General features: G+C 36.7%; 1 protein-coding gene and 1 pseudogene across 14 annotated transcripts in view; both read right to left on the bottom strand.

Moving 5' to 3' along the window:
- Positions 1–26,516, bottom strand: part of LOC126188844 (uncharacterized) — a 2,133,693-nt gene that overhangs the window by 491,306 nt on the left and 1,615,871 nt on the right. For 3 of the 14 annotated variants that reach the window (XM_049930476.1, XM_049930471.1, XM_049930485.1), the window contains exon 8: positions 7,826–8,005. The exons of 10 other annotated variants lie outside the window; for them this stretch is intronic. In XM_049930476.1, coding sequence (XP_049786433.1) covers positions 7,826–8,005 — 180 coding nt within the window. The remainder of the gene's footprint in view (positions 1–7,825; positions 8,006–26,516) is intronic. One more of the 14 variants, XM_049930473.1, reaches the window with a different exon arrangement.
- Positions 4,660–4,778, bottom strand: LOC126189963 (5S ribosomal RNA; annotated as a pseudogene).

The following is a 26,516-nucleotide window of genomic DNA, read 5'->3' as shown; positions in this document are numbered from 1 at the left end:
CTCACGAGGTCACAGGTCAGTAGGGAACAATGGTGTGAGGCACTGGAGTGGTGTTTCAGAGGCATTGACAAAAGGGTGCTGCTCCTGTCACTGGGATGTGATCAGTGCAGCCGTGAAGCGTAGTGATCGCTGCTTTGGCTAGTTAAAGGACTGACCCACCTGCTCTCCAATTATCCCCTGCCGACAGAGTCAACAGCAGGATGTGTCCTTCTGTTCACCTGACCAGGAGTTGTGAGTGCCAGTGTTTAGTGTAAAATTATAGGGCCCATTGAGTTCTTGTCCAGTGATTCATCCAGTAAAACTAATGTTTTAATTTAGTGTCATGATCTGGGTCATGTTAATGATAGTCATTACCGTGCTGATAAATATTGTCTGTGGGAAGGGTCCCCGTAGGTCACACTGACCTCCTTCTCACAACGAAATTAAAAACTGTAAAAATAAATGGAGGCAGTATTGAGGGAAAATTGTACTTAGGCTGAGGAATTATTTTATATAATATTGTGTACACAGGTAGTTCTGCTAGGTACCATTCATTAAAAAGTTTTAGTCTTATTTATTAAGTGTCTTAATTTGTGTGTTTTTTGTTGTTGTTGTGTACTGGAGTTGAAAAGGGCTCTGTTTTCTTTGAGGGCAGCCGTTGCCCAAATCGTACACTTGAGGAGGCAGCTGTAATGCAGTAACTTGGTCAAACATAAAACACACTTGACAAGACCACAGCATCTGTCCAGACCAGTCCTCACCACAAAGGAAGAGAGAGTGTTCAAATTAATCCTTTAAATCTGATCAAGATTCGTATTCCAAATAAAATTCCGAGTAAACTGATACCTAACCTAGCCCAGTTCATTAATTAATTAATAAGACATCAAATATAATTACTGATTTGACACATCTAAATTAATTTTCCCAACTCCACACACAGTAATAAGGTACTGTCTACATAGGGGACCATCGCTTGAAGGGGGAATGACAAATTTAACATTCCCCGTTTAACTAAAATAAAAAACGCAAATGACAGTACAATCTAGTTCAGTTTTTGGACATTGCTTAGAATCACTGTTGAAGCCATGCACTGGTGGAGGCATACAGAGTTCTCCCAAGTTCTGAGACTTTGTGCCAGTTCTGTGCCATGAAGGTGCACCTTAGCCTATTGACCAGTCTTTAAATAACCTTGGGAGCAGCTCTCCAGCCCATTCCATTGCAGTTTCTACAGGTGTCAACACTGTAAGGCTTGGTGTAAGGCAGTTATCTGCATTTAGTGGCCAGTTCTTCCCATTACCTTGGAAACAGCCTAGGTTAGTCACCCATGAACCACTCATAATATTTAGAGTTTCTAGGCACATTGTTACGATGATTGTGACTGTACTATTGCTACATCTGCACCACAAGATACTGGTGCTGCAGATCAGCATGTAGCATGGTAAGCTGTTTTGGCTGACCCCTGTTACTGTTACCATAAGCATGACCAATGGTTAGTTTCTTCTGTAATTGTGATACCCATTATTTTATTTCTGTGCTCTCTCTGGGGACTGATCTTTATTCTGAAGACTGTTTTGCTGTGAGAACTTGCGTGCTATCAACTTGCCCTACAGCACGTCCATTGCTCGCCCAGTGGCTACATTATGTGAATGATAATTTATGGAAACTTGTGACAGAGATAACTGTCATTCATATCTGTTTTTGAATCTATGCTTCTCTAGATTATCCTGACTTTCATCATCTGCAACTTCCTTAATGCCCTTTTTGTAAATCAATTCCTTACCAGGCAATGAAACACCTTCTGTAAGAAAAGGAGTTCAATGCCTGTGACAAAAGATATGCAGGGGAGTGATCTGTTAGGGAACAATTTCACACATAGCTTCTTTGCTAATTTGCTGCAGTTATATCCATCAACAACCAAAGGCAGTACTTGTAATCCACTTCTGTCCATGCAGGTGACATCTTTTACACTGCCTTACTGGAGCCATTGTGATGTAGGTATTCTGAAGCATTCGGCATCTCCACCAAACAATGTCATGTCATAGCCATAATCAAGTCCAAATCCAAAAGTAGGGTCATCAGTGAAGTACAACACTTAGAAGTGAAAGCATGTTTACCCTGGCTGTCTGAACAAGAACTATTCCTGGGGGGATAGTCCAGATATTTATACAAACACCAAATATTTTAGAACATATAAACATATTTCAAGAACCTTCCACAAAAAGGTGAATACTAAATAACAGTTAACTGTTGGAGGTATGGTTTGAACTGGCGACCCACAACACATCAGCCAAGAATTGTAACCACTGCACTACAATGCGTGCACCAAAGCTTGTGGCTAAGTCTAAGTGTGTCTAAAAGAGCTTTTCGATTTTTTGAAGTAATCTGAAGTTCTCCTTTGGTAATTGCAATGTCTATATTTTTCAAATTTGTTTGGACAAAACACTTAGAAGCGAATGGAGCTAAATGTGGTTTCTGTTTGTATAGATTTGGGAGTGTGTGTGTTTTTTGTTGAGAGAATGAGGAAGGTAAGTTGGAAATCCAGTGGGTGCTGAGATTTAGCAGGAGAACCAACTACAAGGTCTCATTTCATCAGTTTTTCTCAGTGGACAATAGAGATAACTGCATAGCCCTACTGTTCTTGTTGTAACTCTCAAATGGTACACTTTGATTTGGAAGCAATAAATATGGATTTTGGTATGGACTTTGAACTTGACAACACTTTAGGGAGTAAGCTTTCATTCGTAATGTTAGGCAAAATCACAAACAAATTGATCAGGTGAAATGGATTAAAAGACTGTATGAGCATCATCGAGATCATCAAAAACCATTTTCTTGCTTACTGAGATTCCTCCTAACATGACCACCAGGTGTGAAGTACATTGAAGCCTTTAGTTGTAACTGTGGTTGAGAAAACAAGCCATCTGGTAGTAAAATTCTGTCAGGGGATCATGAACAATACTGGTATTGAAACATTAACCACCAGCTGAAAAATGCAGCTGTCAGAGCACAAAAGGCAAATATGCTCCTCTTTAAAAGACTCTAACATATGTGCGAAATCAGCTGCATCAGTCCTCATTCTGCCTTCCTCACCAAAAATTTAGCAGGCAAACAAATTTGTACTCCTAACACAGAACATTCTCAATCCTTTTCCCCTTGTTTCTCTCTGTAGTGAAACTTTCACCAACGGCCTTGCCACAGTGGTAACATTGGTTCCCATTAAATCACTGAAGTTAAACGCTGTTGGACTGGGCTAGTGCTTGGACAAGTGACCACCCAGTCTGCTTAATGCTGTTGGCAAGCGGGGTGTACTCAGCCCTCGTGAGGTAAACTGAGGACCTACTTGACTGAGAAGAGTAGCGGCTCCGATTTTATAACCTGACATACATCCGGGAGTGTGGTGTGCTGACCACATGCCCTCTGTATCTGCATCCAGTGACACCTGTGGACTGAGGACAACATGACAGCTGGTCAGTACCATTGGGCCTTCATGGACTGTTTGAACACACTCTTTTTTTTTTAGTTTTAGTTTTTTAGTGAAACCTTCATACTCAGTATCTCCCTCTCACTGCACTGTCTATATACGTCTCTCTCCCAGTGTCACATGATTTTTCTCCAGTCAGCACTTTCTGTTATCTACCTGTTCCACTGTCAAAAGTCTTCGACCATTTCTCTCATTGATCCATACCACTGTCTCCTTCTCCATGACTCTGCCTCACTGCCATTGTCTTTGCCCCATTCTTTCTCTCTCCCATTTTCACTGTCTCTTTCTTTCTCACTTACAGTCTGCTGTCCTTCTCTTCAACAACCATTGTCTCCTCTCCACACATGCCCTCGGGGATGGAATGGTGTGGGGGTTTCAATTCCTTGAGCAGTTAATTTTAACACGTGAGTGTATGGGATGGGGCAGCATGATCAAATTTTTTCATTTTAAATTTCATTGGTCTGGATGGGTGCACCCCCCCCCCCCCCCCCTCAAACCTAAGTATGGTCTCCACTCATCTTTTTCATTTCCAATGTCTCCTCTCTCTTTGGCTCCCACTTCAATTGTCTTCATATAGCTCTCTTTCTCTGACATGGCCACTTTCTCTCTCTGACCATCACTGTCTCATCTCTCTTCCTCTCTGTCTCCCCTCTCTTTTACTGCCACTGTCTCTCTGCTACTCTCTTTAGCACAAAAAAGTGTGAATATGTTCACATGCCAAAATTTTTGGTGAGATAGATAGACTCAAGATTGTGATGGCTGGTTCTGCTTTTTTCTGTCAGAGTCCTTTAAAGAGGAGCATATTCACCTTTTTGTTCTCCAGTAGTAGCATTTTTCAACTGCTTCCCTTCTTTCTCCTGCCATAGCAGGGTATGCTGCTTTTATAAAAAGAATTCTATAGGTCAGTAGAGTTTTGGCAGTTTATTTATATACTTCTACACATTTACATACTTTGACATGTATAAACAAGAAATAAGTAAGCCTAAAATAACTCTGTCTGAGCAGGTCTCGGAAGGCCCAACAGTACCGACTGACTGCCATGCCATCCTCAGCTGATACAGGTCATTGGATGTGGATATGGAGAGGCATGTGGTCAGCACGCCGTTCTCCTGGACATTGTCAATATTTGTGACCAGAACCACTACTTCTCAGCCAAATAACTCCTCATTTGGTCTCACAAAGGCTCAGTGCTCCCCCCTTGCCAACGGCACTCGGCAGACTCATACAGTCACCCATCCAAGTGCTAGCCAAGCCCAACAGCGCTTACCTTCAGTGATCTGATAGGAACTGGTGTTACAACTGCAGCAAGGCCATTGGCAAGCATAATATAAGGTTAACACAAAATCATCTCCCATCAAATGAAAGTTCCCTGCACACTATTTTACATAAAAGTGCACAACACTTTTAGGCTACACGTACAGTATAACAAAAAATGTGGTGTTTGATTTGCAAGTACAAAGAATGTAATATGACAAAATAAATTTTAGTAAGGTGCTTACACTGCCACATGGCACCACTCATTGTCGAAAAAAGCCAACTAGAAACATAGTTTTCTGTACTCAGAATCCTTTCAATGACCTCAGAATGACCCCACATCTCTTGCCAAGTGTTACATTGGTTAAAATTACATTTATTCCTCAGGCCAGATATTACATGCATATTTTATGTGCATAAAGATGGTAACTTTGAACTTCCTGATCTTGATAACGATATAAAAAAAAAGTTTCTATGCTCCTGAGAATATCATCATAAGAATAGATGGTGAAAATTTCTACAATATGCCATGAACAAAAATAATAGACATGGCTATCCCCACAATCAGTACATTTGGTGCCCAAAAATCATGGTTTTTTGGGATTTCTCAGGAACTGCCCATGAACAGATGGTGCTTTTATAAGCTTCCTAAGGCCTGTCCTAAACTACACCTAATGCAAAAGAATATAAATGTGACAAAGTAATGCAAATCTTTGTTTCACATATAAGTGGAAAAACCATATCCATGTGCAGCAATTGCCCCTGCATATCTGATGATGGATAAATTCCAAAAGGTGTCATATGAGCAGTAATATCATTTCTTGCCTGATGGTTGACTTTTACCATTGTGATCCAGTCAGCATGTATGCAGAACTACTGATTATTATAATGCAGAGAACCAACCAACATCCTCAATTTGCTTGGTCTGGAGGAAGTGTCTAATCTTTAAATTTTGACCCTGTGCTATAGGAGAGCTACATTATGCCCTTTCTTCTGATATTTATATAAATGGACACTAGGCCAAGGGCTAAAACATTTGACCTTTTATCTCTGTAATTAACTGAACCCATATATGACTCCCAGAAAAATCACATTTTTTTCATGGCTTTTTTTGTAGCATCGTGGTCCATGCACTGTCACGCATGTGCAGATAAGGCTCCACTAATTAGGTATTATCTGAATGAGCGTCACTATTTCAGGATCACTGAAAAAACTAAATGGCATGTTGGAGAGAAATTTATGTTTCAGAGCACAGACAACAGGTGGTTGCTCAAGTTTTGTAAGTATTTCCTATCACACAGACGGAAAAAAAACCACTTCAAAACAGGTTAACCCCTGAGACTATCTTTAGAATGCAGTGAAAGGCATATACCATATGTAGGTTTTATAAGCAGTCAATTAACATAATACTGGATTTTGAAAAAACAGACCTGAGACCACAGTCCTGGGCAAGCATGCACAAGTTGTGCTTCCAAAGCTAAATAAATTTAAATAAATAAACTTTATGGGCCTGCTGTACTTCGTAATCCCAATCTATGATCCATTTGATACATATCTGCATTGTGAACACCCAACTACACTGATACGCAAGGCTTGCCACAGTACAGAGGCGTTACAAGTATTGCCTTCGAGAAAGTGATACAAATCAAGAGCATAGAAAGCTCGAGCATCTTGTTGTAATGGTGTACAAGTTGATTGTGTACCTTCCTTTAGTTTGAATTGTGTGTGGTCTCACTGGGGATTTACATAACATTTGTAAACCATAAACTATGATTATGTTGCAGAAAAATAAATCAAAAGCTTTACAGAATCCATATGCTGGCTCATTATTCAGATAAGGCTGTTCGACAAGTATGTTGAATTATACAGGTTAATTCTTACAAAAAAGTAAAAACATCAACCAACTCCTTATATTCCATGGAAGAATTTCTGTTATTGTAAAGTGTAAAAGGTGGTGGGTTGGACTAGTTAACTCACATCTGTGTATTTAAAAATATATATAATATTATTAATAATAACAATAACTTGTAATGTGAACATGCAATGACTTATTTCATACCATTATGAATTATCATGCAACTCATGCATGGAACGTGAAACTAACTAAGTAGCCAACTGCTGTTAGTAACACCATTTATTAAAAACAAATAGTGCCATTAATGATACTGCACCACCATATTCATATCCAGATGGGTGTTCATATTTAAAACTGCATGTAACATATGTTGTACATGTGATGTTTACTTTTTTTGTTGTGGCAAAAACAAACATCAATTGCATAGCACATGGTACATCTAATTTTAAACATGCACAGACATATGGGAACGCCTCTGTCAGCTTGAAACCAATAGCAATACTACATGATTTAAATAAATAGTACTATTAATTTTACTTTTTTGTAATAATTCACTTTTGTTTTTGCACAACATAGTCCCACTGTGGCAATTTCCAACAAAACATCGTAGTAACATACATACTTTCATAAAAATGAATTTGATATATTTAATAGGAGTGACAACAATGGAAAGTTGGAAACCTTCAGAAATAGAATAAAACCAAAGGAAAATACACACTTTAGAGAAGAAAACTGATAACCATGGTGATATATAAAAACAATATGAAAAAAGGAGGCATTTTAACAGAATGATTCTTGCAAGATGCCTAGTTCTAAATAAAAGATATAGGCTACTGGTACTACTAAAAAACTCCTCTAAATGAACCTCATCACTTCAGTGAAAATCATTGACAAGCATGTGCAAGAGGTATACTTGCTGCAGTTCATTAATACAGCAGCAGCAAAATTTTCACAAATCAGAATCAAGATTATCCATTAAAATAACCTTAATAGAACTTCTTCAGTAATAATTGATATTTTTATGCAGCTAACTGTAAAGAATAAGAGGGGTATTACTATTGTTGGTCACAATAATAACAACCTGATAGATCAGAAGTACCATTCAGTAACACACAAGAGTATTTTATTTTAAAAGATTAAACAGATACGTTCTGGATAATTAATAGCAATAAAAATGACAGACTGAAATTGCAGCACATTAACTCCAGCACTTCCAAATGTTAGAATCATATTTTGAAGTTGAGTTTTTTCTTTACCTGAATTTCTGCACTGACAATCCGAGCTATCTTGAAAGTTGCATCAAATCTCCTATCAATTGTAGGCAGTGCAAAAGCTGATATATTCTTGATGATTGGATCACTGACATTAGCTTTTTCACGACCTCCAGGAATAACAGTAGTAGTATTACCTTCTGTGTGACCTGCATTAACAGCAAGCTGCAAAATAAAATAAATTTCAATTAAAGTGTCAGACCCGGAACAGATTATATATACAATGTTTTGCTGAAAAGTAATGCCTCTGATTTTTTAATGTGGAAACTCTTAAAGCTTTTTAAATAAAACAGACTTTATTAACACTCTACATCCTTATTCTTTGTGTCTACATATCTGTTTCTCAATGTAGTCACCCTGGTGATAAACACATTTCTCCAAATGAGAGACCAGTTTGATTCTCTCACTATAGAATGTTTGATTTTATTGATGGAGCCGCAACCTCATCTCTGCTTGCACCTCTTGCTTACTATCAAAGTGAAGTCATTGAAGGTATTCTCCAAGTTTTGGAAACAGAGGAAAATCAGACATGTCAAGTTGGGACTGTATGGAGGATGAACAATAACAGTAAACCAAATGTGTCTTATTGTTGCATTTATCACAGGGCTCATGTATGGCCTGGCAATGTCACGCTGAAGGAGAGGATGCTCCATGTGTGGACAAACTCTATGAATTAATGTTTCAGTTTTCTCAATTACAGCACACTGTTTCTCATGCACCAACATAGGTACATTGCACACTGCCATGTTACACTGCACAATGTGGAGCCCTATAGTGGCAGAGGATTGGATTTGTGTCAGTCAAGCAGGAAAGCTGACTGAGCTATATACATGACATGTAGTACCTAAACCAATATTGAGTGCAGGATAAAAATTCAGAGGCATTAATTTTCAACACGTCCTCACATTGTAACATGGCATGATCACAAATAAGAAGTTTAATGTAACAGAATCTCCATACGGTTCTAAAAAATGCTTTCATCTTTCAAGCTAATGATGCGTAACAAAACACAGAGGATACAGTAAAATCTTCTTCCAGAGTCTTTGAGATTTTTCTCATCACTGTATTAACCTGCTAGGAACATGCAGAACCTCAGTTCCTCTACTTACCTCACTGTTTCCTTTGTTGCCAATAGTTGTCCTCTCTCTCTTTCTCTCTCATCCTTGATTTTTTCACCTACCTTGAAGACCCAAATTGGAAACCCTAGTTCTAAACAAGTTTTGGTTTGTTGCTTCTGAGTATTTGATTTGTTTTTTAATTTTTTCCATAGTCCTGTGATCCATGCTATCTTTGTCTTTTTCCAGAAATTCAAAAGTATTGGTTTTGTTAGCCTGACCTCATAGATTTGGTGGAAGTGTTCAAAAAGGGTAACATAACTTTGCCTTGATGTCTAATGATTTATGCATATTTCAGTGAATCATATCATTGCTTCTCAATTTACAACTCTTTTGTTTGTGTTCAACAATTTGTCTTTATAGCATCTCTAGTCTAGCTAGCTTGCAGTTCTGTATTAAAGCTTCACACACATATAAACATTCTGACCTTACAATTGTAGTAGAATGTTTTAGTTTTGTTTTTTCTAGAACTGCTATCCTTGAGGCAAATGTTTTTAGTTGGATCATAAGCTCCTTGCATTTTATTAATTAGCAGTAAACCACTGATTATTCAGGGAATTGAACTCACATGTACAGAGCAGCTTCAAACTTCTGATCACTTTACAAGTGAGTTAGTGTGTTAAACATAAGCATATAAACAAGAAAAAGTTTAGAAAAGTTTTGATATCATGTTCAAAGTTCATTGGAAGTCACTAAGTGCTCTAATTGTCAAACACTAAACGAGTATAGTCTGGGTAATTTGTACTCTTTTTTTAAGCAAAAGCTAGTTTTTCACATGTCTCAATTCTTTATAGTGCCATATCACCTAAACTGTGTGTCGTACACTTATATAACTTTGCAGGGACATTTAATGGTATACATGGACAATGTCTGCAAATTGTCATGTGAACAGAGTTAGTTGTAAAGAAGTAACAAATTAAATTTTCATGCATCATGTGGCAACTTTACTGCATGAACAGAAATTTTTATTTTATTTATTTTTATTTTATTTATTTTTCATGTTCCGTGGATCCTTAATGCAAGTGTTTTGCTAGACTGTAGAATGTGTCATATTATAACAGTGATTACTATACATAAATGGTAATGAGGCTTACAACCTTAATTAAATGTTAATGGATACATCAAAAGTGAGGTGTAAGGGTTAAGGTGACAGCAGAAATAATAGTGATATGAACAATTTGTAAGGATTAAATTCTAATTAAAAAATAAAGTTTTCTTTCAATAAGTGATATACCAGTGCTATACAGTTTAAGTTCCCTTTGTAATGCTTACAAGAAAACACTGTTCACATTGTCAAAAAGATTTCTGTAAGGAATAGGAAGAGCTATCCAAAATATAAAGTTCGGCTATTTTTTTTAATTTAGTCAGTTCCTCATGAACTGGAAGTTTACTGTAAAACTTATTGGACTTCTTAAATGCTCTCATTCTCAAATACTGGAAGAATACAATCTGGGTATTTTGCATGGTAAGATACATATACACAGTGTCCAACTGTGACAACTGTCTTATTAATACCAACATCATAACTCTTACTGAGTAAATTACAATAGCATTTCAAATTTTTAAATTCTGTCAATTGTTACACAAAATATTGAAAAACAAATTTTGGTTGGCACTGAACAAGATGTTAGATAGGCAACTTGCAGTTGTTCATGTGAACCATGAATCAGGATATCTATAGTAACACAGATTATATCAGTTACAGATATTCTGAACCCCTTCAATTGTATTGTTCCTCCATGATATTTAAATTTATGTACCCTTTCCATTTTACCCAATCCTGAGCCTGTATGTGGTTTGCTAGATTCGGGTAGTAGCATTTCGTTGTTGGATTACCAATGGTAGTCCGAATTTAAAGTGATTTGTAGAATGCCTCCCTTCCATGCCTCATCCCAGAGATATCAGCTGTTAATGGACAAATGTTGCATCCGGTAGGTGACATGCATGGGAAGTTGAGTATTCTTTGTTTTTCGTGGCTGATTTACTAGGTGTTAAGGATTTTTTAGTTAACCTATTTTTGGGTTGCAATTTCAAACACTGCACAGGGCTTGTATTAGATTATGCTGGTAAGATTTTTTACTTCAAATTTTTTCATTGTCTCTGGATGGCATTGTTTTCTTGCCAAGGGGTTGCCCGAGTCAATGCGTTCCAACCCAAAGGTTCCGATTTTTATGTCAGTAATCTTGCTGAAGCAAGGCTGAAAACCTGTTGCAACTCCTTGCACATTTTCCTGATGTTCTGACAAATAAACTGGGCATCACCAACAGAAGTAAGTACAAGATTTGCTTGGGCAATGATGTTCCTGTGAGGTAAGCCCTGTATAGACTGTCACCCTCCTATGCCTTTCCAGTTTTTCTCATCCCTAACAAGCAAGGGGGGGGGGGGGACCTGATGTTAACTATAAGGCATTGAATGAGAAGGTTATTTTGGAGTCTGTTCCCTTGCTGGATCTCTACAGTAGTTTAATGTGGTTTCTGGAGCATGTTTCTTTAGTGTGTTGAATTAAACATACTATCAGATTCTCTTAACTGTAGTTTCTAAACAGGTCACTGCCTTCAGCACTGACTGAAACTGTTGTGCATTGGCAAGACAGCCAATCCACTATGAAGGAAGCCGAAGGGCATGCATTTAAGCTCACGCAGGCTAGCGTGAGGTCTAGAACAGGACAAGGATTTTAGACTTCAGAAAAAAGGAGGTAACTGGTAGAATACTTAACTTTAATCCATAATTGGTGAACATCGCTCTTGATGGTACATGTTTTACAGCATCAATAGTAACTGGTAATGGCGCCTTGCTAGGTCGTAGCAAATGACGTAGCTGAAGGCTATGCTAACTATCATCTCGGCAAATGAGAGCATAATTTGTCAGTGAACCATCGCTAGCAAAGTTGGCTGTACAACTGGGGTGAGTGCTAGGAAGTCTCTCTAGACCTGCCGTGTGGCGGCGCTCGGTCTGCAATCACTGATAGTGGCGACACGCGGGTCCGACATACACTAACGGACCGCGGCCAATTTAAAGGCTACCACCTAGCAAGTGTGGTGTCTGGCAGTGACACCACAGAAACTTATATGAATTTAATTTGGTTTCCTTCAGCCTCTCAACTGGAGCTGCTGCATTATCTCAGCTACTGTGGTCTTAAATTCAAATCCATTTATACCTCTCTGAATGATGTCATTATTTATAGCACTACCTTTGCTGAACATCTGGAACATCTTGGACAAGTCTTGCTTCAGTTTAGGGAGACTGGGCTAACTCTTAAGCCCTCTAAGATTAACATAGCCGTTGGCAGATCTCTTTATTGGGCATTTGGTGTCAGCTGAAGGCACCAGAATTGATCAGGAACATATGCATGATTTGCATAAATTCCCTCCATCTAAGAACAAGAAGGGGTAGCCAGGTTTACTGGCATGGCCAATTTTTTCACAAATTTGTGCCTAATTTGGCACAAATGGCAGGCCCCCTTCATAGTGTGTGTAGGAAGGGAGAGGTTTTTGAGATGAGCAAAAGTTAACAAGCCTTGTTTGAAGCCATCAAAGAAGCTCCTAGTAATCCACCAGTTTTAGCGATACCTTATTTTGAATTGCTGTTTATTATATAGAATGTTGCCTCAAATGCCATTGTTTATAGGAATCCGAGGGCCAATGCGGTCTGATAGCATATGCTGTGAAGAGATTATCTCCTGCTGAGTTTATACATTTGTTTTATGAGTGGGAAACTCTTGTGGTTCTCTTTGCCTTACAGAAGTTTAAATTTTATCTTGAGCTTAGGGAATTCCAACTCGAGACTGATAGCCATGCCAAAGGGAGGTGAGGAGGATTGCTCATCAGGCAGTCCACATTTTGGCTTTCCAAATTACTGTCAAACATATTAGAGGCACAGAAAATCAAATTGCAGACTTCCTCAGCCACGTGTTTGAGAGGGACAGTCATGTTGGAAGTGTCATTAAGCTCCACCTATAGCTTGTGTGTGTGATGCACTGGAGCTCTTTTTGGCTCTGAAGCACAAACAGGATCAAGAGCCTTCAATTCATTCCACTAAGTGTGGGTTACGGGGGGGGGGGGGGGGGGGGGGGGGGGGGGGGAGTAGCATGTTATGAATTATGTTTTAAATAAAGGTCTGATTTGCCGTAAGGAATTTAAGATCTGCCTACCCAAGGAGTTGGTACCAACTGTCTTCCATTATCTCCACAATTCTGTGCTGGGGGGCCATTTAGGCGTGTACAAGACTATTGCTAAAACTAGACAACATGTGGCATAACCCTCCTTGTGCTTCACTGGCATTATTACCTTGAAAATCTTTGATCATTGTGGGTAGTTGTTGTTTTTCCTCTTTTGTTACTGTCATTTAGTGTGTTCCAAACAGACTGGATTGCTGAGCAGAGATTATATTTGACAGCCTTATTTTCTCACCAGATATCTGCACTGGATAAGCAATGAGTGCAAAGCAGATTTACAACTGAATACTTTGTGAACTAGTTTTATGGCACATTTAAATCTTGTTTTGACCCAAACGTTTTAACATTTAAATTTCCTTGGGTTGTTCTCTTGATTTGGCTGTAGCTCCTCATGTGTTTGTAAATTGTATTTATTATGCTCAATTATAACTGTGTCATTACACTTAGGGTTTCATTGGCGTGTTCTGGGCTTGGTTGTGCTAATTTGATTTTGTGTGCATCCAGTTGGCATCTTGGTAATTTAATATTTACTCATGTATGCTCCAGACTCCAGGTGTCTATGTTACACTTGACTGCTTGTGGGCCTTGTACTGCTATGCACATGTGTGAGCATACGAGCCTGGTTGGCCCTTGTGAGCCTTGTTCCAAGATGGTGTCTAGTGCAGTTGTGTGTAGTGATCAAGTGAACAAAAGTTACAGTTGTGCCTTAAAAACAGGTGTCTATGGGTATTGTAGTAGTGAAATCGTGAAGCTAAAAGAACGAATTTCAAGTTTACAAAAAACTGTGGACGTTTTAGGATATGACATTTCGCATTTAAGAAACGAAAATGCTGAGCAGCGGAAAGTCCCTCGCAACATGGCGCCAATTGTAAATAATCAGTGGAGTAAAATTTACGAAAATACGTGTTGCGTGTGTAAAAAGTACAACACTTTCAGTGACAGGATGTGCTTAGCTTGCACTAAAATATCAAAATTTGCGGAAAGGAGACATGCAGAATCAGTATATTACGCCTAAAACATCTAAAGCTGTGAAAAAATTGCGAATGATTCCTCGTTATACATTACGACAAGGAACAGGTTTGATGTGCTACAAAAAGATGAAAATTGTGAACAACAAAGCACTGGGGTAAATAAAAACTTCATAGTTCAAGAAAACAGCATAAGTAGCAAGAAACATTCGTACAACAGACACAGCACTAACACAAAAAAGTTCACCTAAACACAAAAAAAGAATAACAGTGTTTGCAGACAGCCATGGGCGATCAGTTGCAGCTAACTTAATGCATCAAAGTCATAATAATTTCGTAATCCAAGGAAATGTTATACCAGGTGCACCAGTAACTTCAATACTTGAAAGCTGAACAACTTACAAGATCTCACAATGAATGACACAGTTATAATCTGGGGTGGCACAAATGATGTAGCCAAAAACGAAGCAGACAAGGCATTAAATGCTATAACATCAGCATTAATTAAGCTTCAGCACACAAATGTAATCATAGTAGGGATACCCCATAGATACGATCTTGAAAGCTGGTCTTGTGTGAATGATGAAACCAGGCGAACAAATAGGAAAATAGCCAAAATAGTGAAATCTTTCCAAAACACTCAGTTTGTAACAGTCCCTGAGAACAGAGACTGGTACACTTCTCATGGACTACACCTAAATTCTAATGGCAAGGAAGAAATGGCCAGAACTCTACTTGCAGCCATCTCTCCAAAAAATCAACTAAAGCCTGCAATATCACTTGAGTGGAAGGATCCAGATGGAACTGAGCAAATAATACCACAGCAAGAAAAAATTACAGTACCAGAAATCAACCACAATGTTGTCAAGAGGACAGTAACGAACAATGGAGTAGGAAGATCAGTTTGCAGGAACAGGATATTCAAAAGTCCAGAAACACATTGTGCTCCTAGAAGATCCTCAAGACTAATAAAACCCAGAGTTCAAAGTGACATGTTTTTGTGGGGAAGTAAAGCAACTAACAAATTCCCAGGACTGGCCAAGCCAGCTAGTTAAAACAACAGAAGCTGTTGCATCAACTGCAGACTCTTCAGCATCACTTACTCAATTAAATGTGGTGGAGTATACAACTCCAGTTACTGCAACACCAGGCAGCTCGGCAACTTCTCGGTCTGTACGGAGCAAGAAGGCACCTCAACAGCTACCTTGACAACTAGACAGACAGAAGCCAGGTTGGGTAGTAGATCGAGAAATGCAAGATCGCCAAAGAACAGGAACACTTTTATTGCCTGGATCCAGAACTTATGTAAGTGAACCAACTCAGTGCATTTTAAAGGAAGATAATCAGAGTGACCAGTTAAAAATACCACTAAGGCTCGTGCACCTAAACATACAGTACCTTAGAAATAAGCTTAATATATTACAGGTTTTTGTAAGTGAACAGTCACCTCATATAGTAGTGTTAACTGAGCATGGATTAAAATCTGATGAAATTATTTACTGTAAACTAGAGGGCTACTCCTTAGCAAATAGTTATTGTAGACAGCAACATAAGGGTGGTGGTGTGGCAGTTTACATTAGTGAGAATCTCGAGTACAAGAAAATAAACTATCTAGACCAGTACAACAAAGAAGGCTTGATTGAAGTGACAGGCATTGAAGTCCACACCAAAGAGTGTAGAGAGGTTATGAGAAAACATAAAGTTATTGGGATTTACCATCCACCAAAGGCTGATGTAGTTAGCTTCATAGACATATTTAGTAGAGTAGTGGGACGTTGTGGTCCCAGTGACCTAACTATACTTGGTGATCTGAATATTGAGGCAAAATCTTCCAGTTTGTGTAATATGAGGTTAATAGATACTCTTAACTCATATAATCTCATAAATGTAGTAAATAGTGATACCAGGGTAACAAAGTCCATATCTAGCAGAATTGATTACGTTATACTATGTAAACATATTAAAGACAGTGTTAGGTGCTGGAATATGGATTTTCACTACTCTGACCACAAATGCCAGCTTGTAGAGTATGTAACCACAAGCATCCCAAAAATGACAAAAGTTATCGAAAATAAACGAATCCTAAGAGAGGGTAACATCCTTGCCCTAAGAAATAAATTAGCTATAGAGGACTGGGATCTGGTTTACCAGACTGAAGGATCTGAAAACAAATGGGCCAAATTCTATGATACTATGCTAAGACACTTTGACAGATGCTGCCCTGTTAAGAAAATACAAAGAGTGTTCACCCATAGCCAAAGTGCAAAAACCAACAGACTCATACTTCCAGCAAATATGATAAAACTCAGGCAAAACATCCAGGACCTGGATGTGCTACACAAGTCAACAAACCTGCAGGTTTTTAAGGCCAAGTACAACGAAGCCAAGAAAATCTTTAAGAAAGAGCTTTCAAATCTATGAAAACAGATATACAGCAGTGAAATAGCTCAATCAGACAATATAGCCAAGACCTAATGGAGAATTGTAAATCAATTTCGCAAAGCCAAACCGAAGCCAGAAACTGAAATTTTAATTATAAGACATGAAGGAAACACAATTAAAGATACTAATAAAGTATGCAATGTTTTCAATAAATACTTTATATCTGCAGCTGTTAGTCCAATTAATAACACAGTTGTGAGTAGTGAGGTAAAGCTCTGCCCCTTTGAAGAGCCACCTTTTGAATTCAAACAAGTAAGTGAAAAAGAAATAGGCAGGATAATAAATAACCTAAAGAATAAGTTCCCATCTGGATGGGATGGTTTGAGTAGTATCGTGATTAAAAAATGTAATAAGGAATTAGTTAAAATAATCACCCACCTGGTAAACTGCAGTATCAGAGAACATACATTCCCAAACGTATTGAAATAGAGCACAGTTAAACCAGTGCATAAAAAAGGATCCAAGGAAGAGGTTTCAAATTTCAGGCCCATATCATTAATACCTGTTTTCAGCAAAGTATTTGAAGTTGTGCTGCTGACACAACTTAGTGACTATTTCTTGAAAAATAAGTTCCTAACAGAGACACAACATGGATTCCGAAAAGATCATAGTACTATCACAGCAATTACGGAATTTCTTCACAAAACGTATGGTGCCCTTGATCAAGGAATGCAAACAGCTGGCATATTTCTAGACCTTACTAAAGCCTTTGACTCGGTAAACCTTGAGTTACTTTTAAGTAAACTTGAGTCATACAATGTAAATGCTGCATCCATGCAATTGCTGGCTACATATTTATTTAACCGCATGCAGTGTACAAAGCTGACTTACAAAATCAATAATCAGATCATTAATTTCCAGTCCAAGTATGAGACAGTCACACAAGGTGTACCCCAGGGCTCAATTTTGGGCCCTTTCCTTTTCCTAGTGTACATAAATGATATTAGATTAGATTAGATTAATACTAGTTCCATGGATCATGAATACGATATTTCGTAATGATGTGGAACGAGTCAAATTTTCCAATACATGACATAATTAAGTTAATTTAATAACATACTTAAGTTAATATAAGAACTCTTTCATTTTTTGTTTTTTTTTATTTTTATTTTTTTTTAATTTTTTTTTATTTATATCTAAAAATTCCTCTATGGAGTAGAAGGAGTTGTCATTCAGAAATTCTTTTAAATTCTTCTTAAATACTTGTTGGTTATCTGTCAGATTTTTGATACTATTTGGTAAGTGACCAAAGACTTTAGCGCCAGTATAATTCACCCCTTTCTGTGCCAAAGTTAGATTTAATCTTGAATAGTGAAGATCATCCTTTCTCCTAGTATTGTAGTTATGTACACTGCTATTACTTTTGAATTGGGTTTGGTTGTTAATAACAAATTTCATAAGAGAGTATATATACTGAGAAGCTACTGTGAATATCCCTAGATCCTTAAATAAATGTCTGCAGGATGATCTTGGGTGGACTCCAGCTATTATTCTGATTACATGCTTTTGTGCAATAAATACTTTATTCCTCAGTGATGAATTACCCCAAAATATGATGCCATATGAAAGCAACGAGTGAAAATAGGCATAGTAAGTTAATTTACTAAGATGTTTATCACCAAAATTAGCAATGACCCTTATTGCATAAGTAGCTGAACTCAAACGTTTCAGCAGATCATCAATGTGTTTCTTCCAATTTAATCTCTCATCAATGGACACACCTAAAAATTTGGAATATTCTACCTTAGCTATATGCTTCTGATTAAGGTCTATATTTATTAATGGCATCATACCATTCACTGTACGGAACTGTATGTACTGTGTCTTATCAAAATTCAGTGAGAGTCCGTTTACAAGGAACCACTTAGTAATTTTCTGAAAGACAGTATTGACAATTTCATCAGTTAATTCTTGTTTGTCAGGTGTGATTACTATACTTGTATCATCAGCAAAGAGAACTAACTTTACCTCTTCATGAATATAGAATGGCAAGTCATTAATATATATTAAGAACAACAAAGGACCCAAGACTGACCCTTGTGGAACCCCATTCTTGATAGTTCCCCAGTTTGAGGAATGTGCTGATCTTTGCATATTATGAGAACTACTTATTTCAACTTTCTGCACTCTTCCAGTTAGGTACGAATTAAACCATTTGTGCACTGTCCCACTCATGCCACAATACTTGAGCTTGTCTAGCAGAATTTCATGATTTACACAATCAAAAGCCTTTGAGAGATCACAAAAAATCCCAATGGGTAGTGTTCGGTTATTCAGATCATTCAAAATTTGATTGGTGAAAGCATATATGGCATTTTCTGTTGAAAAACCTTTCTGGAAACCAAACTGACATTTTGTTAGTACTTCATTGTTACAGATATGTGAAGCTACTCTTGAATACATTACTTTCTCAAAAATTTTGGATAAAGCTGTTAGAAGGGAGATTGGACGGTAATTGTTGACATCAGATCTATCCCCCTTTTTATGCAAAGGTATAACAATAGCATATTTCAGTCTATCAGGGAAAATGCCCTGTTCCAGAGAGCTATTACACAGGTGGCTGAGAATCTTACTTATCTGTTGAGAACAATCTTTTAGTATTTTGCTGGAAATGCCATCAATTCCATGTGAGTTTTTGCTTTTAAGCAAATTTATTATTTTCCTAATTTCAGAGGGAGAAGTGGGTGAGATTTCAATTGTATCAAATTGCATAGGTATGGCCTCTTCCATTAACAGCCTAGCATCTTCTAATGAACACCTGGATCCTACTATATCCACAACATTTAGAAAATGATTATTAAAAATATTTTCAACTTCTGACTTTTTGTTCGTAAAGTTTTCATTCAATTTGATGGTAATACTGTCTTCCTGTGCTCTTGGTTGACCTGTTTCTCTTTTAATAATATTCCAAATTGTTTTAATTTTATTATCAGAGTTGCTGATTTCAGACATGATACACATACTTCTGGATTTTTTAATAACTTTTCTTAATATAACACAGTAGTTTTTATAATGTTTGATAGTTTCTGGGTCACTTCTCTTTCTTGCTGTCAGATACATTTCCCTTTTCCGGTTACAAGATATTTTTATACCCTTAGTAAGCCATGGTTTGTTACGAGGTTTCTTACGAGTATATTTAACTATTTTCTTGGGGAAGCAGTTTTCAAATGCATTTACAAAAATGTCATGAAATAAATTATATTTTAAATTGGCATCAGGTTCACGGTACACCTCATCCCAGTCTAACTGCTGTAGGCTTTCCCTGAAATTTGCAATTGTTAAATCGTTGACTGAACGTACTACTTTGGAGGACTGTTTCGTATTGCTGAATGGAGCTATGTCATATATTGTAACTAGCAGTGCACCATGATCAGAAAGACCATTCTCAACAGGCTGAGCATTTATCTGGTTAAACTTATCTTGGTCTACAAAGAAGTTATCTATCAGTGAGCTGCTATCCTTTACCACCCGAGTAGGAAAATCAATAACGGGTGTCAAATTGAAAGAACCGAGTAATACTTCAAGGTCATTTTTCCTATTACTCGCTTTCATAGAATCTACATTGAAGTCCCCACAAATAATAATTTGCTTCCCCCGTCTGACAGATAGCACAGCAAGGAGTCCAAATTTTTCAGAAATAGATGAAAATTTCCTGATGGGGACCTATATACAGTTACAATTATAAATGTGCCTTTATTTAAATTAAGCTCACAGGCACATGCTTCTATATGTTTCTCTACACAAAACTTTTTTGTTTCTATACTTTTTGCACAATGATAACTTTTGACATATATGGCAACATATATAGAGCAACCTTTCAACTCCCAATTGGTAACCTATGCAGACGACACCTCACTGTTATTTCTTGGTAAACAAAATGATGAGTTAACGTTGATAGCAACTGAGGGACTACAGGAAATAACTATTTATTTCCAAGATCAAGGTTTGGAAGTTAATATCAGTAAATCTCAGTTATTGCCATTTAAACTTACAAACTCACACCAAACCTCTATCAGTAACATAGGTGGAATTGAAGTAGTGGACACAGAAGGCTGCAGATTTCTCGGTATTCACCTAGATGAAAATCTAAGATGGGTAAACCATATCAAATTTTTATGCAATAAAATCACCAGTTCATTACATCTAATCAGCCAGTTATCAAAAGTAGTTCCACATCAGACATTAAAAACAATTTATTATGGAACCATTTTTCCACAGATTAATTACGGGATAGAGATATGGGGTTGTGCTGCCGACATACATAAGAACAGAATATTAACCCTACAGAAAAGAGCAATCAGAATTATCCATGGATTAGGGTATAGAGATTCATGCAGGGAAATCTTTGTTCATCATAAATACCTCACAGTCTACTCACTGTATCTTTACAAATTAATTATATTTTTTGTGACACATCAAAACAAAGAAACAAAGTGCTCTGATATGCATGCCTATAATACAAGAAATAAAGACTGCTACTACAGACAAAGAACAAAATTAAAAACAACAGACCATAGTCCATGCATTAGTGGTCAAATATGGTAAACAGATTACCGAGCTCTATAAGGTGCCACAAAGGGAACTTATTCAAAGTGAAACTGAAACATTTCTTGATTGACAAATGTTTACACTCTTTAAGTGAATATTAATATTAAACTAAAATAAATTATTGTATATATATATATATATATATATATATATATATATATATATATATATATATATATTGTACTAAACTTGTAAAAAAATGCTATGACGTTTGCAAAAGACACCAGTTGGTGTCTCCATGCAAAAAATACAATAAATAAAAATAAATAAATAAATAAATTGTTTTGCATGCTTGTAGTCTCACAGTAGTTCTGTTTATCCACCTGCCAGCTGTCAGGCAGTAGGGTTAGTGAGGCATTAACTGTGTCTGCCATTGTGTGCAACAGTGTTACTGTAGCCCACTCTATGCACAGAATTCATATACAAGATATGTTATTTTTGTTTTTTACTACCCATCAGTGTCTTTGATACAATTTTGGAGTGTTTGTTTTAACAACTTGTGCTCTCCAAGCAGTCACTAAATTCTGTGTTAAAGTATAGGTTTTTAGTTTTGTATATTACCATACCTTTGGGTTGCACATTAAGACTGGTATGTTTTTACTGGTGTTGTATTTTTGTATTTCTAAAAGAAAAAGCGGTTCATATGTCAATGCTTTCCTAAAAATGTTGGTGGGAATGAAGAGTTTCACCTGTGGTATTCACTGAGAGTATCGTGGTCTCTTGTCCCTGCTAGTGGTGATTATCACATATTCTACAAAGTTATTCCAATAAGCAGGGTTTGTGATCCCTCATTTTCCTGGATCAAATTCTTGCCCTTTATTGGCATAATCTTGTTCCTTCTTCAGGCTAATTATTATTAGCATGATCACACCCCTTTGCACTTATTATCCATTGTTAATAAATTCTGAGAATTATCATTCTTTGTTCGACCATTTGTTAACTGCTAAAATTGTCATTTGAAGTGAAGTGTTTCTTACTGATCTCTTGCCCTCTAAGGGGTTATTGTTAGGGTCAGACAAACAAATTGTTATGTTCCTTTAAATTAAATTGTTGCCTTTTTCTATCAGAAAGCTTTATATTGTTGAATTAGTGTTTTAAAATCATAAGTTCATTTGAATTTAAAAAAGCCTCCATATTTTCATGTAAATTTTATTGCTTGTTTCTGAAAACTGTTATGAATAAATCATTTATTTGAAATAAATGGTGACTGATGATCCTAAACCCTGATTTCCAGTCCTACTAAAATGCTTTATTTCCAATACAGGACACCAAGGTTTTCTGATTACATTATATATTAGGTTTCTATATATTTTTGTGCATTTTTTATGTTTCTCATTAATTTATGTTTTTTTCACCTGAAATTCTGGGATCAGTTTATGTTTGCTATTTCCCCTTAAAAATTATTTATATGATTGTTTCTGAAAGATTTTCTAGATGTATTGCAAATGCTAGGAAGCTCACATCAATTTTCTCTCAGATTTTTTGTCTTCAGTTATCTATCTTTATTCTGAAGAAACCTCCAACTGTATTTGTTAAATCATTCATTAGAGTTTTACAGCCAGTGGCTCAGAATTTTTTATTCTGTTATCAATATGGTTGACGTCGTTGCTTCACTGGCACAAGCTGCAGCCCTCTGATATTAGAGGGCTCAGAATTATATTGTATAACCTGGTTGCGTGTAACATCACTATCTCTGTGCTTGAGAAACAGCACACAGTAGTCGTGTCTCTAACAGCAGAAAACATGCCACCAATTGAAACCCATAAACGACTGAAAGCAATGTATAGTGATGATTGTATTGACATCAGTATTGTGGGATTCTGGGTTGGCAGTGCTTGTAATGAAGGAAACAGAGGTATTAACCTTAATATGTGTGACAGAGCTTTGAGTGGATGACTGTATATAGCAAACAACAAGACTCATCGGAATTCGGTTGATGAACTCAGCACAGAAAATCATTGGATAACACAGACGCAGCTCTTAGGTAAGTGTGGCATATAATGAGAAGTGAGACTCTAGATCTGTCAACAAAATCAAACATTCTACAAAAATGATGTCAACGAACTGTTACTCATTGGGAGAAATGTGTACATTTCAGATGTGTTACGACCTGTGGCTCTACCCTTCATTCTATCCCTGCAAAACCCAACATTTCAGCAGGATAACGCACGACCGCATATTGCAGTCCTGTACGGGCCTTTCTGGATACAGAAAATGTTCGACTGCTGCCCTGGCCAGCACATTCTCCAGATCTCTCTCCAATTGAAAACATCTGGTCAATGGTGGCTGAGCAGCTGGCTTGTCACAATACGCCAGTCGCTACCCTTGATGAACTGTGGTATCATGTTGAAGCTCCATGGGCAGCTGTACCTGTACGCGCCATCCAAGCTCTGTTTGACTCAATGCTCAGAAATATCAAGGCTATTATTACGGCCACAGGTGGTTGCTCTGGGTACTGATTTCTCAGGATCTATGCACCCAAATTGCGTGAAAATGTAATCACATGTCAGTTCTAGTATAATATATTTGTCCAATGAATATCTGTTTATCATCTGCATTTCTTATTGATGTAGCAATTTTAATGGCCAGTAATGTATGTTTTACCAAGGAATCAAGGTATATAATTAACTGCCAAAAGAGATCAAAAACATAAAGGAACCCTATAAATTTAAAACATATCCTAAGGAATATTTATGAAAAAATAGTTTTTATTTCATTAAAGACTTTGTGCAACTATTCCATACTGTATAAAGCCAAGGTGTATTATCGGAGGAGTCTTATGATTCATTTTGCTTGTTGGACCCAGGCTGTTCTGTCTTATGTAATGCAGTGATAAATTGTCTATATGTATTTTTGTATTATAAATTTCTTACGTATACCCTGTTTGTTCCATTATTTTATGTACCTCCATTTTAAATGATGCACTTATATATATAGACATGTGTGTGTGTGTGTGTGTGTGTGTGTGTGTGTGTGTGTGTGTGTGTGTGTGTGTGTGTGTGTATTGACAACTTTCATACAAAGAAATCTGTCTATAGATGAATGAATAAACAAATAAAAATAAATAAATAAAAATGGTTTATTCTCCATGACAGTCAGATATATTTTCAAGAAAAAATTACTAGTTTCGCCTGACACTGACTTTTTTAAGATTGTGAGAAGGAAGCAGAGTTCACTCCCCTGCACTTTGCAAAAATCACATTGAGAAAGTGGTTTCCCCAAAATGCTTTCGAGTGAACTATGGTTTCCTTCTTATGGTTTGAAAATCGCCAGTGATAGACAAAACCAATATTTTCTACTTGAAATTGTATGTGACTATGCCAGAAAATAAACCATTTGAAACAAATGTATCAACAGTTAATGATTTCACCAGCATAACATGTTTTCCAAAGATTTTTTCCCCTTCATATGGGAAAGGTGGGCATTTATACTTGATATAACGCTTTATTTAATTATACTAATATATCAACACTTAACAAGAGTGAATTTAGGTTGGGCTGTGAAATTAAAAAAAGTAAAAATAATTTTCATGTAGACTGTGTGTCCCTATCTAAATAATGTGTAGCATAGAGTTTTACACTGTAATGAAAATTTATTTTATAGGAAATTTACAAATTGGAAATTCTTTGATCTTATAAGCAGAGTATCTTATTAATCAATATTTTTGGGATGCATATTCCAGTTAACACTAATGGTCACATTAGACAAGCTTTTCTCAAAGTTGCTGTATTGCATGTGTTAATAAATTAATTTAGAAGTAATGTCCACAATAATTATCAGCGGATTGAATTTCAAGGTGTCATCTTATTTGTCAGTTACATAATGTGAACTCAATATTATTCATATTAATACTTTTGTTCAATTCTTGTTTAACAATTTTCCACATCACTTTATGCTTTATTTTTGTTTGTAGTGACTGTGTTTCACTTTTTTCAAAAAAGAAAAAAACAGACAAGGGATTTATAATACTGGTGTTAAAGTAGTTTCAACTCTTGACCATAATTTGTCCTCTGAGTTACATAGAACATTCTCTTTCTACCACAAGATACTTTAATCCCAAGAGATATCCATTCCCTGTTCTTGGTTTTGCTCACATTCATCCTGGTTTGTTCTATCAGAAAAGAAGACTCTACAAATGTGTGCAAAAGGTGGCTTAATTCTGCATCTACTCTGTCTACATATAAGATATCGTCCCACAATTTATCTCCAAACACCATGACTAAGTCATTATTTATGATTTTGTAGTACAGTATTTCTCTTCTTTGATGTCAACCTAACAAACCAGTGTATTTTGTTGTTTACATTTCACAATCAATGACTACCACATTTACATTTAAATCACTCAAGGGGTTGGGTCTATAATCAAAGTGTCCACTGCTCTTCCACTAAGTCCTGGAATCCTTAGTGGGTACTTCACTGTGGCAAAGAATGAAAAGTTGGATATCAACAATTCAGTGTCCTCAGTCACTACTGTCTCACAGAAAACCAACACTACAGCCTCCACAAACAGCTATTAAAACTGTCTCTAGATTTTTTATGAAGCTTAAGATATCTCCTGCTGGTGGCTAATAAATTATCAGTATCATACTACAAACTTGGATATTTTCTGACCCCCTACTTTGTATATTTTCCCTGAAAAGAAAGACATCCTGTGCCTGTCTGACCACCACACAACCACAGGGTTAGATATGTTACATATAAATGATTGCACTATATCAACTTACTCATGCAGAAGTAATATGGGAAAAGGAGGAATTGTTACATATATGATGACAGAACACAAGTTGAAAAACATTGACACGAGTAAACTTTGTAGTGGCTAGCACACAGAAGTGTGTGCTTGTGAATTAATATTGAACAATAGTTCACTTTTAATTGTAACTGTATGCAGGTCCCCACTGGGAAATTTTGAACTGTTAATGAGGAATCTGGATTTCTCAGTGTGCTGTCTGTCAGACAGCAGCAATCAATTAACACTAGAACGGCAGAGTTTCTGACATTCCTAAAATGGCAGAAAGGGGTCATTCTGACCCCACATAAGGTATTTTCATATCTGACTTAAACAAGTACTTCTTTTACTGTTTGTTAATCCATACCTTATTGCTAATAATCACAACAATTATTTACCATTATAAATAATAATTACTAATTTATTTGAACAACAATGTATCATACACATTTATTGTTACTATTGCTAACAAGTTTCTTAACTGTAGATTTTAATTTATTAATTATTCATACAACCTTCTAGACACATTTAGTATATTTAGTCCATTTTACTCTCACATGTGTTTTACAAACAGTTCAGTATTACTTCTTGCTCAAGTCATTTGAAGTCTCTAGACACATTCAGCACATGTGATTACTGTTTTACGTGCACAGTTTCTGCACACAGCTTTGTGGCACTTTACATAATTTTTGCTGGTCTT

This window comes from Schistocerca cancellata, chromosome 5 (genome assembly GCF_023864275.1).
Source record: "Schistocerca cancellata isolate TAMUIC-IGC-003103 chromosome 5, iqSchCanc2.1, whole genome shotgun sequence".
NCBI classification, from domain to species: Eukaryota; Metazoa; Arthropoda; class Insecta; order Orthoptera; family Acrididae; genus Schistocerca; species Schistocerca cancellata.
This window is presented reverse-complemented; position numbering and strand designations above follow the sequence as displayed.